Below are 12,939 nucleotides of genomic sequence, written 5' to 3' on the forward strand. Positions count from 1 at the left end.
ATGTTTGGATGCACTCTAAACATGTTTCGACACATTCTAAAAATGTTTCGATGCACTCTAAACATGTTTGGATGCTCTCTAAAAGTGTTTGGACGCATCTAAACGTGTTTGGTCGCACTCTAAACGTGTTTGAACGCACTCTAAACGTGTTTGGATGCACTCTAAATATGTTTGGTGCACTCTAAACATGTTTCGACGCACTCTTAAAATATTTCGATGCTCTCTAAATATGTTTGGATGCACTCTAAATATGTTTTGATGCACTTTAAACATGTTTGGATGCATTATTCTAAATGTGTTTGGACGTACTCTAAACGTGATTTGGTGCACTCAAAACATGTTTAGACAAACTCTAAACATGTTTCGACACACTCTAAAAGTGTTTTAATATACTCTAAACATGTTTGGATGCACTCTAAACATGTTTAGACGAACTCTAAACATGTTTCGACGCACCCTAAATATGGTTTGACGCACTCTAAAAATGTTTTAACGCACTCTAAACATGTTTGGATGCACTCTTAGTTTATTTTGACGCACTTTATGTTGAAGAACAAGGAGCAATCAGCAAACACTCGGATTCTAGCAGAAGGACTCAAGCAACTGAAGACTCAGATTCAAAAGGAAGCTTTGGAGAAAACGAAGACTTGGTTACAAACAGAAGGTTCGAAGACTTGCAAGCAAGGAAAGACTTGGATTCTATTGGAGGCTTTGGAGAGATACAATCTGGCCGTTTGGGAGCATAATTCCAGCAGTGATTTCGAACTCTACAACATGGAAAGGCAATCAGATTACAAGAGGCATATTTCCTCTTTTTTATTATATTCACACACTACTTGCCTTGTACATTACCATTAGCATATTTGGTTTCCTTTACTATATCTGTACAGATTATGCATATAAGAATGTATGTATTCATGAGAATAATAAGAATTGAGTAACCTAACCTTCTGGTTACACTTTCTTCCAATTTCGTGTTCTTCTCTTCTCTTAATCATAAACTCAATTCTCAGCAAGTTTAGCTTGTTTGATCAACCTTAGCTCAGATTTCTTTACTACGTCTCATTTCCTTCCCCGTACTGATATGTTTGAATTTCAAGATTGTCTATTAGCATCGGGATTATTCGACATTACGGGCAGAGGGAACTTCTTCACCTGGACAAATTGCAGCTCTGAAAATCCGATAGCCCGTAAACTGGATCGAGCCCTCATTAACGACTCTTTCCTCCTCTCTTTTTCGGATGCATACAACTTATTTGAAACTCCTGCGCCATCAGATCATTCACCTTGTATAGTGGATCTTGCCTTGCGACCGGTTCAAAGAAGAAGAACTAGTTTTAAATTTCTGATGCATCTGACCAGGAATGAGTTGTTCCACCAGTTGGTTCTTGAATCATGGAACGCTCCGACTCAGCCAGACTCCTTAATGTGGAGGGTCTCTGTCAAATTAAAACGATTGAAAGGGGCTTTGCGATAGCTGAATCGCCGTGCATATAGCGGCATCCAAGTGCGCTCTGCCCAAGCATTGGAAGCTTTGAAGCAGGCCCATAATCTCTTTCTGAATAATCCTTCCTTGGCGATTGCGGCTCAGGAATCTAGGCTACGGTCGGAATGGGCAGAAATCTCGGCAGCAGAGGAGACCTTTATAAAGCAGAAATCCCGGATCCGTTGGCTTTTGGAGGGTGACCAGAACACGAAATACTTTCATCGTGTTGTTGTGTTTAGAAAATCTCCTAATGCTATACGGTTTCTTGTCTCAGATGCAGGTGAACGCATTCACAATGTGGATGAGCTTAAGCGAATGACCATGGATTATTACAAATCCATCTTGGGTGAGGCTGATACACACTTGGTGTGTTGGTCGGCTGCAGCTACTACATCTGTCGACCTCTTATCCTCTCTTCAAGAGATCCCTTCTGATGAAGAGATCACAACTGCAGTTCTTACGCTTCCGAGAGGGAAGGTCCCCGGGCCAGATGGGTATTCTGCTGAGTTTTTTTCTGTTTGCTGGGACATTGTAGCGTCTGATGTTATTGCTGTCGTAAGGGAATTCTTCTGTTCGAATTCTATCTTGAAACAGTGGAATGCAACTCTGATTACTCTGATTCCCAAAGTCAAGAATGTGTCTCGACCTAAGGAATACAGACCCATTTCATGTTGTAATACTCTTTACAAGGTGATCTCAAGGCTGCTTCCTAATAGATTGAGGAGAATTCTCAGCTTAATAACTTGCCCTAACCATACTGTGTTTATACCTGGTCGTTCGTTATTGGAGAATGTTTTACTGGCATCAGAACTTGTTTCGGGTTTTCATCGCGGGGGAAGGAGTAGACAGGCACTGATCAAGGTTGATCTATCCAAGGCTTTTGAAGTTTTCACTGGCAGTTTGCACTTGCGATTCTGGAGGCAATTCATCTACCCTCTCGATTCATTTTGTGGATTAAGGAGTGCTTGACTACTACCTCTTTCTCCTTGGCATTTAACGGGGAAAATGTGGGTTACTTTAAAGGGAAACGTGGCTTGCGCCAAGGTGACCCTCTATCACCTTATCTATTTGTACTAGTTATGGATGTACTATCTCGTATGCTTAATAGGAAGGTTGAACAAGGCCTCATCAAGCTGCCTCTGAGATGCAGACACCCTCAGATCGCTAGTTTAATGTTTGTTGATGACATATTGGTATTTTCAGAGAGTACCATTAGTTCTCTTTCAGAAGTCATTGCCATCATGGAATGCTTTTATGGGACATCGAGGTTGCGGATGAACAAGGATAAATCATCGCTATTTGTTGACGGGAATCATGATTCACGTACGACAGAACTACAGGAAGCAACCGGGATTACCCTAGCCAAGCTCCCTGTGCGATATCTTGGATTACCATTATCTAGGAAGCGTATCTCTGATTGAGACTGCGCTGGCCTAAAAGACTCGCTCCGGGCAAAGTTATTCTCATGGACCTCTCGGCACTTATCCTTTGCTGGGAGGATACAACTAATACGGTCAGTCATCTACAACATCATTAACTTCTGGACTTCGGCTTTTATACTTCCACATCACTGCATCCAACAGTTAGAGAGAATGTGCTCCGCTTTTCTGTGGACTTGTTCTCCGGAAAATGCAAGGGGCTCTAAGGTTGCATGGAGCTCTGTGTGTACCCCGAAGGATTGCGGTGATCTAGGACTGAGAAGGGTGGCAGATTGGAATACAATTCTCTCGCTTAAACTCCTTTGGCTCTTCTTCACTAAAAGTGTTCGCTATGGGTCGCATGGGTAAGGAAGCATTTACTTAGAGGTAAGTCTATATGGGATTTAAATCCCCAGTCCAACGGAAGCTGGATGTGGAGGAAGTTACTTAAGCTTCGACATATGCTCGACCTTTTCTCCATTGCCGAGTTGGTAATGGTGCGATGTGCATTTTCTGGTTTGATGCGTGGCTCCCTCGTGGTCCGCTAATCTACTTTCTAGGTGACGACGGCCCACGTCGTCTGGGTATTCCGAGGTATGCTTCTATTCGTGATGCTTGTTCTGTTGATGGTTGGGTGCTCCCCCACGCCAGGAGCCGTGGCATGGAGACGCTTCTCCAGACCTTGTCCGAGTTGGAACTACCATCTCAATCTAGCTCGATGGACTTATTCTATGGTCCTCATCTAATTTGGATGTTGACTACAAACCCTTTTGCACAACACGGGGTTGGAGGTTATTCTATTCTCCTTTAAGCTCGGTTGCATGGAAAAGGATAATCTGGTTCACTCATGCTATTCCAAAGATGCATTTATCTGCTGGCTTGCTATTAGGAACAGGCTGCCTACGAGGGATCGCATCGCATCTTGGAATTCGAATGTGGCGCTACATTGTCTACTTTGCGATGGGGCGGACGAGTCAATCGATCACCTTTTCTTTGGTTGTGCTTATCTCAAGCAAATCTGGGCTATTTTACTTAGAGCAGAGCCCGTGCCTCCACTGCAGGATACCTCTTTCAAGAAGCACTTCACTAGGCAGACTCATGCACGACTAGCAGGACTATCAAGCTGATGATCCATCTTCTACTACAGGGGACCGTTTATCTCACATGGAGGGAAAGGAACCTACGTCTTCATGACAACCAGGCGAGACCTCCGACAATTATTGGTAAGGAGATCCTTACCACGTCGCGTAGACGGTTTACAACTATCCAGTGCACTTGGCGTGACCGGAAATGCGCGGACTCGTTACTTACTTTATGGTTTCGATATTTTGAATCGTTGTAACTGCTGTTTTTGGCCCTTTACTCCTGGGTTTTTGTTAGGCTGCCATTGTGCTACTGACTATGTATGAGCTCTTTCGGTATATAATAGTTTTACGATTTAAAAAAAAACAAAAAAAAAACAAAAAGGACGAACAATTTAAATAGGAATTTCTTATTAACCCCTATATTATTGATTTGTTTCAAATATTACCCATATTTGACTTAAGTGCAGAAGAAGCCCACTTTCCAATAATAATGCTCAACTCTTGTATACATATATTCTTTTTTTTTGGTATGAATGGTTAATATTATATATATGCTAAAGTTGAATACAGAGCCAGCCTATGCTGTACACGGATACCATATTACAAAATGGTTATATTGTCAAAATAGTTAAGTTGTGCCTCGCCTACTATTAATGCCTCGTCGTATACTTTCCGATAGCCGAAACCAATCCTGGAGAGGGGAGACCGTCTAGCAAGATGGGCACACATAATAATAATAATATTATTTTAACCATATTACCACGTATAAACTTTATGTAGTATATCATATATCAGTTCAACATCTATAAAACTTTTTACATATAGCCACATATAAACTAATTTTCTTACAACTTCCATCAGGAATAGTTTAGTGAATCAGAAGACGATGACGGAGTTACAGAAGATTTGTCTGAAGAGAAACAAGTAGAATAAAGCCATTCCTTCCCTCCTTGTGTTTCTTAATGATGGTAACGTAGGGATTTGGCTAATGTCTGTTTTATTGCAATTCGGGCAGGTGATTTTGGTTATTAACCAAATAACATGACCCAAATCGAGTAAGACATAACCGTAATGAACCGAATCCGACACAAAAATCGAACGGTTATGACGTTTTTATTGAATCTGAACTGAATAAAAAAATAATCGAAAAACCGAAAATTTCCTTGAAAAAATAAGTTTTTTACCAATACAAAACTGAATCCAACCGTTCCGAAGTTAATATATAAAAAGAATGGTAATAATTTTTCTATAACCGAAATAACTGAATCCAAATATAACCAAACTGAACCCGAAATGGCTACTCTGAAACTCGACACTAATTCTGCTAATGGGATCCAATAGATGCATTATCAAACCGAGTAAGTTCCCCAGCTCTCTGTCTAGTTACGTCCTGTCGTGATCTTGATCAAGTTGATGTTCTCCATCAATGTCATACTATATCTTTCTTCTTCTGCATCATGAACCCTAGGCCAAGAAATGGAATGCCCAGTTGAATGTGATCTCAAGAACCTCCCCATTCGCCTTCCATGGCTTTCACTTTCACCCATCTGGCTTTAGTTACAGACATGATCTTCCCCATTCCGGACAGTAACATCTTCCTGCACAATGATCATCACACTGTCATGGAAAGACTCATGGCTTCCGGATCTGATCAGGTTGATTCCGGGAAGAAAAGGTGATTTTTCGGGAGAAGCCCGATCTAGTTCGAGCTCATATCGGCAAACCGGACAAGTTTTGTGTGATTCGAACCATAGATCGATGCAGTCTGTGTGAAAGGCATGATGACAAGGTGTTATGAATCTAACAGTGTATTCATCAGAAAGTTCTGACAGGCAGATGCTGCATTCCATGGCTTGATCTCTCACCAACAAGTACGGGAAGACAAGGAAGGTCCCAACTATTTTCGGGTCGAGACCCGGCTTTTCGGTCGACGGGTCAGCCGGCCGGTCGAGCTCACTGGAAGGATTTTGCCAGAAATCCCAAGCTAAGAGGATCTTCTTTAGAAAACAGCGGCAGAAGAAGAAGGAGAAGAATCCGGAGACCACGAATATGAGGACAAAGCCGGTGATAGATACAACGATAGGCGTGGAAGAGGTGGCTAGGGTTTGGACTGGCGGCGGGTCATCGGTTTCAGTCATCGACATTTGAACAGAGAGAAGTGTATGGCCTGATCAGAAAATTCTGGCCTTTGGATGAATTTTCATAGGGTGATTGGGGAAGAAGAAAGTTGTCAGAATTTGGTATGAACAGTTTAAGTGAAGAGAGAGAGAAAGAGAGAAGGCAGGAGATGAAAATGGCTGTCTGGAACTGGAAGAGAGATCACCAATGGTCTTGGTTTGATTTTTGAACGAGTCGCTTGTAAGAAAACATTATTTTTTTTTTTAATAATTATCGTTTTTATGAGAAAATAAAAAGGCTTCATTCATGCATGGTTTCATAAGGTAAAGTAAATATATGAGAAAGTAAATGCTGATAAGTCTAAAGAATACGAAAATATAGTTACTTACTAACTAAATTCGCACTAATTAGCCCTTAAATAGTAATGACGAGAATTTTTCTTTTAACATAACTCTTTTAATTGTCCTAAATAAAAAACACTATTTTCGTAGATCCCATAAAACAAAATAAAATTTAAACATAATATATATATATATATATATATATTCCCCATCGGAGCATTCGGTCCTTGGTCGGCAACCTACCCAGCATCACCTGCCAAAGAATCATAGCGTATCTGGGAATAGATTCTTTGAACCAAATAATGCGAGACCATCCCACCTGCAGGCTTAGGATTGCGAATTTGTGCCCATGTGGCCCCTGAGGAGAAGGATGGCTTGAAGTTGTTAACGGAATGTTTCCAAAGAACCATGTCAGGCCCTTTGTCATCTGAGGGGGGGTCAATTTCAGCAAGACAGGTGTGCACTTGCTGTATCCTATCAGACCGGGATCCAGGTAGGATCCATCTCCCATCAGCTACGGCATCGTTGACGGTTGCAGTTCTGTTTATACGAAGCTGCCTCGGCCCTAACTCTCCTGTGATGTCAATTAGTGGGCCAATGCCCGACCAATCATCCAGCCAGAATTTGGTTGTTCTCCCATCTCCGGCTTGGAATCTAATAAATGACCTTGCTAACTCTTTCGATCCCAATAATTTTCGCAGGTTCCAAGAAAGTCTTGGAACTGGTTTGGTCTCCCAAAAACCCTTTGTTTTCAGCACGTTTGCGTTGAGCCATGCGACCCAAATCGATCTCGAGTGGGCAAAGAGCATCCAAATAATCTGCAGTCCAAGACATGAAGGCGGTCTTGGCCTTCGGAAGCTAGAAGACATGAAGGTTGACAAGTTTTGTATCTTATGCGGATTAGCGGATGAAACTTTACCGCATTGGTTCTTTGATTGTCGGCAGTGTGGGAACACTACGCCACCCGCTGCTCGACTTATCCTCCCTCTGATTTCCGCCATCTCCTTTCTTGGTCCAGAAGCCATGGTAATGCTCCTAGAAACAGGGGAACCATCTCAAAAGTCCTCTGCCATACTACAGTTGACTTATTGTGAAGAGAACGGAATGCTCGGATTTTCCGAGAAAGGTCAAGAACGATCCAGCAGACTCAGATTCGAATAGATCGACATATGTTCCTTAATGATGGTAACGTAGGAATTTGGCTAATGTCTGTTTTATTGCAATTCGAACAGGTGATTTTGGTTATTAACCGAATAACATGACCCAAATCGAGTAAGACATAACCATAATTGAACCGAATCCGACACAAAAATCGAACGGTTATAACGTTTTTATCGAATCCGAATCGAATAAAAAATAATCGAAAAACCAACAATTTCTTTGAAAAATTTTTTTCTTTACCAATACAAAACTAAATCTAACCGATCCGAAGTTGATATATAAACAAAATAGTAATAATTTTTCTATAACCGAAATATCTGAATCCAAATATAACCAAACTGAACCTGAAATGGTACTCTGACTATCTTCTTCTACTGTATAACCTATTATATCAATAATACATGAACGGAAAAAAATTTAAAAATAACGTGGACTTTTCAACGTCTTGGATGAATCCACGTGATAAAACAAACATATGGATTATATGGAAAAAAAACACTGAAGATCGAAACGTCTTCTTTTGCTTGTTTTTGTAAAGGCTGGCGAAAAAAGGGCCAAAGCCCAGTGGGAAGGGTTGTATAAAGAAAACAGCCAAGCAGGAGCTGAGACATGGATGACCACTTCTGATTCTCATGGCATCTTTAATTCCACGGAACAGTCACGAGCTCAGTTCTATACGCCACAATTGTCAAGAAGAGCAAGCATTTATCTGCCAATAATTCTCAAGACCTCGATGACGTCGAGAAACGTGGCCACCGGAAAACCGAAACCCTCTGTGCCCTGAAAACCATCCGGCCAGACCAAGACGACGACAGTCCTTTTTCTTCATCTGTTCGGTCAGCTTGTCCATATGTTTGGTTCTTCTCGGTCTTGCTCGTGCATTGGAGGCTGATATTTCACTAACTGTCCATCATGAGAAGCCGAATTCTGATTCTCGACAGCCCCTTCTTGCTTCAGCCTCCGCTTCCATTGGATCCCGTACATGTTGCAGATGGATACAAACACAGTGTATCAGATTGGTTCCTATAACAAATGAGACGGATGAAGACTCTCTCACCTTTGATTTTACCATGCCTTGATCGGCATATTCATCAGAATCTTATGCAGTTTCCCAAAAACAGGGGGTAAAAAAGCATCTGAACTTCCAGGGGACATTGTTCTTACCTCAATACATCATTTGTTGCTGCCTCTGCTCCATGCCCTCGAGCCGCTGTATCGTGTTTTGAAGTTGGTCGTGATGTCCGAGTTCCGACCCAAAAGCCACGAGTTTCTGAAGCTTTCCGAGACGAGGCTCAATTTGATTGCGTCTTTGAAGGGAAAAAACGAGAGGATGTTCTGCGTTTGCAAGAGACATTTTGATTTTGTTTGTAACGCTATCGACATATTTTACAACAAAGTGCATTAGAAACTGCAGATGTCAAATGAAGCGAGAGACTGTGTCTCGAATTCTCTTACCATCGTGTCGTCCAGGTTCGGTTTTAGGGCTTGAGACATTCTCTGCAGATGTCAAATATGTTTTAGGGCCCGTGTCGGTCGACCCACGTTTTCCGGTGGGATTGCCACTAATGAAACTGTGCCCAAACAAACAAAGGCACACAGGATTTATGACATTGAAAACAGAAGAAGTGAAACGGAGCAGGTATTCGGATAATTTAACTGGATAGCTTGAAGCTTCTGGTTCTTCTCATCAAACAAACAACCATGCGATGCTGGATAGCTTGAAGCTTCTGGCTCTTCTCATCAGTCGTTTAGTACTTACATCTACTAAGAGAGGAGATCCAAAAACCCCTTTTCCAATCTACCTTCATATACCATATCCATTATCATATTTGAGGTCGATGCATGCATAGAAAAGCCATTGCTCCGCATTTCTCGTATCAGCTCGATAACCATCGACGGAAAGCGACTTCTAAGACGACCCCTGATCAATGCGTTATATGTACAAGAAAACAACCAGCATCTTTCATCTTCCCAATTACCTTCTCGACTTCATAGAGTGAGTCTTTCCCGCAAAGCCCAAAGATCATTACGTTATACATGATAACATTTGGCTTCACCCCTTTGTCAAGAAGCTTATTAAATAATATCAACTCTTCGTCAACCTTCTCAGCCTTGCACAAACCATGCATCATGGTACTATGGAGAGATATATGGAGGTCTATCCCACTCTTATCCAACTTATTATATAGGCTAAGTGCCTCGTCCGTTTTTCCATTCTTACAAAGTCCATCAAGCAAAATGCTTTCAGTCACAAGATTAGGATGATGACCCTTATACTGCATCTCCATGAAAAACTTTTGAGCAAGATCAAGGTTGCCTACTCGATAAAACCCTTGGATGAGGATGTTGTAATTAATTGCATCAGCAACCAATCCTCTTCGAGACATCTCATAAAGGAGATTAATACCTTCATTGACTCTATTAGCCATGCAGTAACCATTTATCTTGCCGTGGATACATAAACCATGAGCTAGAGTAGTGTAGGTGACTGCATCAGGCTTGTAACCGAGTTTCAAGATTTTTCCCACGACAAATAAGCCCAAAAACACTTGACGAGAGTGGCAGAAACAGTTGATCAAAACACTCAAAGAGTAGATATTATGTGAAACCCCAAGCAATTCCATTTTCTTGCAGAGGGAAATGACAACATCATACCGTTTCATTTTCATGATTGCACTCAATAGTTTAGTGAAATCAACGATGGAAGGTAAGGGACGAGACTGAACCATCAGATCGAACAAATCATCAGCATCCTCAACATGACAATCATGAAACCCACATCTCAATCTGTCTCTGTATGACATACTACGGTCTCTAACACCGGAAAAAGACGATCTCCGACAGCTTGAGAGAGAGGAACAATGCAAGAAATTGTTCAGAGTACCTCTCCCCAGGGGAGGGGATGAGTCTGAAGCAAACCTGAAGCAGAAACCAATGCAAAAGCAGCCATTCTCCGGACCACTGACGTCATTTTAGCTTCCATTCAAAAAGACAGGATCAGAACCCCCACAAAACCTTATCCTTGTCGACCCTGAGATAGAAATCCAAAACTCATTCTGGGTCAAAACTCAAAAACTGGATTTCGATAAACAGATTCCACGAATTCAACATAAAAACTGATGTGAGAATCAATTCAGACAAGAGAAGAACCGACTGCAATCAACATAAAAACTTATCGTTCTGTAATACATGTAAACTGATGTTTAAAAAATATGTGATTTAAAATTATTTCACTTCCTGTTATTTCAATGCCCGAAAAAAGAAGAAAAAAAGATGGATATCTCATCTAATTTATATATATATATATATGTAATATATATAAAGTTTCGGGATATATATATATACAAGTTACAGGCTGGAATATTTAATTTCCCATTGTACCTTGAATTGATTTTTAATATCGAATAACATTTTCATTTCATCAATAGACAACCAATCTTGCAGCTGCCCACCAACCACACATCTCTGTTTAACCCAATTTCATCCAACATTTTAAATATTCTGTTTTAAATCAAACATGTAGTCTGAGTTTCAGAGAGTTAAAAATTTTAAAAATACCCATTATTTTAAAAATAATTTTACACAACCATTTTTATCATAGCTCATATTTCAAAAACGTTTTGTAAAAAACAAAATTTGAGATATGTTTTTCAAATTTTATTGTTTAAAATATATATTATAGTTATATTGTAGTCACCTTATATATACATAAACACACAAACATATATACACATATTAATCTCAATATATTTGATTACAAACGTAGAATTTGTTAATATAAGCTTTTAAAAACGCCACCCATAAGTATAACCATGCCATAAAATTATTTAGTACGCACCTTACTCTCCCGCTTTCTTACGATGGTTGATTTCACGTCTCCGATGGTTCCGTGTTTGTGCCTCTGAGATTAAAAAGAAAGTCGCCAAGTGACGATCTATTATCAGATCTCGAGAGAGAGAGAGAGGGAGAGAGGGAGAGACTTGAGAGAGATGACTACAGAATCTAACTATCTAAGCGGCGGAGACTTGAGATTGAGAGCACAAGGGTTGAAGTACACAAAGGCTAAATTACGAAAAGACCCTCGAGTTTTCTCCCCAATAAATTAGTATATGATCGTTACAAGTTTCAGTAATGGGCCGAGCACTTCTTTTTTAATGGGTCGGATGTTAAAAAAAAACATAACCGAACTTCTGATTATTGATTTACAATAGATCCCCGACCATAACCGGATTCACATCACAAATTGTATTATCTTACCCCAAAAAATCAAATTTTTTTTAAAGATATAAACTATAATAATAATAATAATTGGTTTGTCAGTTGTGTGAGTGGCAGCATCTGGGTTGTGAATCTGCGCTTCTGGCTCTAGTGGCCGGTTTCCGACCACCGTCGGAAGACTGTGATCTCAACCAAGAAAAAGATGGACAGAATCGCTACGCACCTTATTCTCCCGTTTGGTTGATTTCCTGTTTCCGTTGGTCCTGCGTTTGTCTCTGCTCTCGTCTTTCTGGATGATGAGAAAATCGCGAATCTCGCCAGATTTCGACAAGGATCCGACAATCTCGGCATGAAGACAGACAGAAGAGAGAAAGAGGAAGGCACGAGCGTTTTTTTTTTCAGAAACCCTATGTTTTTCGATGGTCAAACCCACTATCCGAAGCAGAGGATCTCACACAAAGGACGTTAAGGTCAATTTAACCACGGAGTCCAACATTTAATGCAAATATCATTTTTATTAATTAGTATTAGTTCAAATCCATGAATCTTCATTATACGATATGGATTAATTAATTAATTAAAAATAAAAAGGTGTTTTGAAATACCTCACGTGGTTTTTGTTTTTGCTTTATGTTTTGAAATGCCACGCGTTCGAAAGCCATGAAGTAGAGCACATTAGGACAACACTTCAACAGGGTAAACTTCAAGATTACACCTTTCCTGTCGCGTGCCTATCACCGATACACCTCAAAAATATAAGTAATTATCAAATTACAAACATATCCTTAAAAAATATGGAAAAGTCTTTTCTATCCTTAATAAAAGTCAGCCACGTGTAGGTTAAAAATTTGAGAAAGGCGCCGAAATAAAAAGAAGAAAGGGGGAGTTAGGGTTTTTTAGAATCACTTTTCGAAAATCAAAAGACATGAAGCTGCTGAGAGAGAAACGAAACTTTGAGTGCGAAATCGAGCAAAACGAAGCGAATCTAGCGAGATGGAGCGAAGAAACCCAGAATCAAGAGGAATCTTCATCTTCGTCGGGTGAAAAGGTCTAAATCGGAGCGACGCATCTCAGTCGACCGAAAAAACAAATCCGCAGAGAAAAATGACAGA

General features: G+C 40.5%; 1 protein-coding gene across 8 annotated transcripts in view; it reads right to left on the reverse strand.

Annotated features, from left to right (window-relative positions):
- The window catches only part of LOC104808471 (RING-H2 finger protein ATL81-like), a 37,207-nt gene extending 25,547 nt beyond the window's left edge, over positions 1 to 11,660 (reverse strand). For 3 of the 8 annotated variants that reach the window (XR_770946.2, XR_770955.2, XR_770952.2), the window contains exons 1-2: positions 11,448 to 11,660; positions 9,065 to 10,640 (exon numbers count right to left, since the gene is read on the reverse strand). Coding sequence is in view for 1 of the 8 variants with exons in the window: in XM_010534149.2 (XP_010532451.1) it covers positions 5,543 to 6,133 (591 nt within the window). In the remaining 7 variants the exon portion in view is untranslated. Of the gene's footprint in view, positions 1 to 5,052; positions 6,702 to 7,939; positions 8,945 to 9,064; positions 10,641 to 11,447 lie in introns of those variants that run through there. The other 5 variants (XR_770950.2, XR_770953.2, XM_010534149.2 and 2 more) reach the window with 5 other exon arrangements.
- Positions 11,661 to 12,939: the final 1,279 nt, after the last annotated feature.

The sequence above is a fragment of the Tarenaya hassleriana genome, unplaced genomic scaffold, assembly GCF_000463585.1.
Source record: "Tarenaya hassleriana unplaced genomic scaffold, ASM46358v1 Cleome148, whole genome shotgun sequence".
Taxonomy (NCBI): domain Eukaryota; kingdom Viridiplantae; phylum Streptophyta; class Magnoliopsida; order Brassicales; family Cleomaceae; genus Tarenaya; species Tarenaya hassleriana.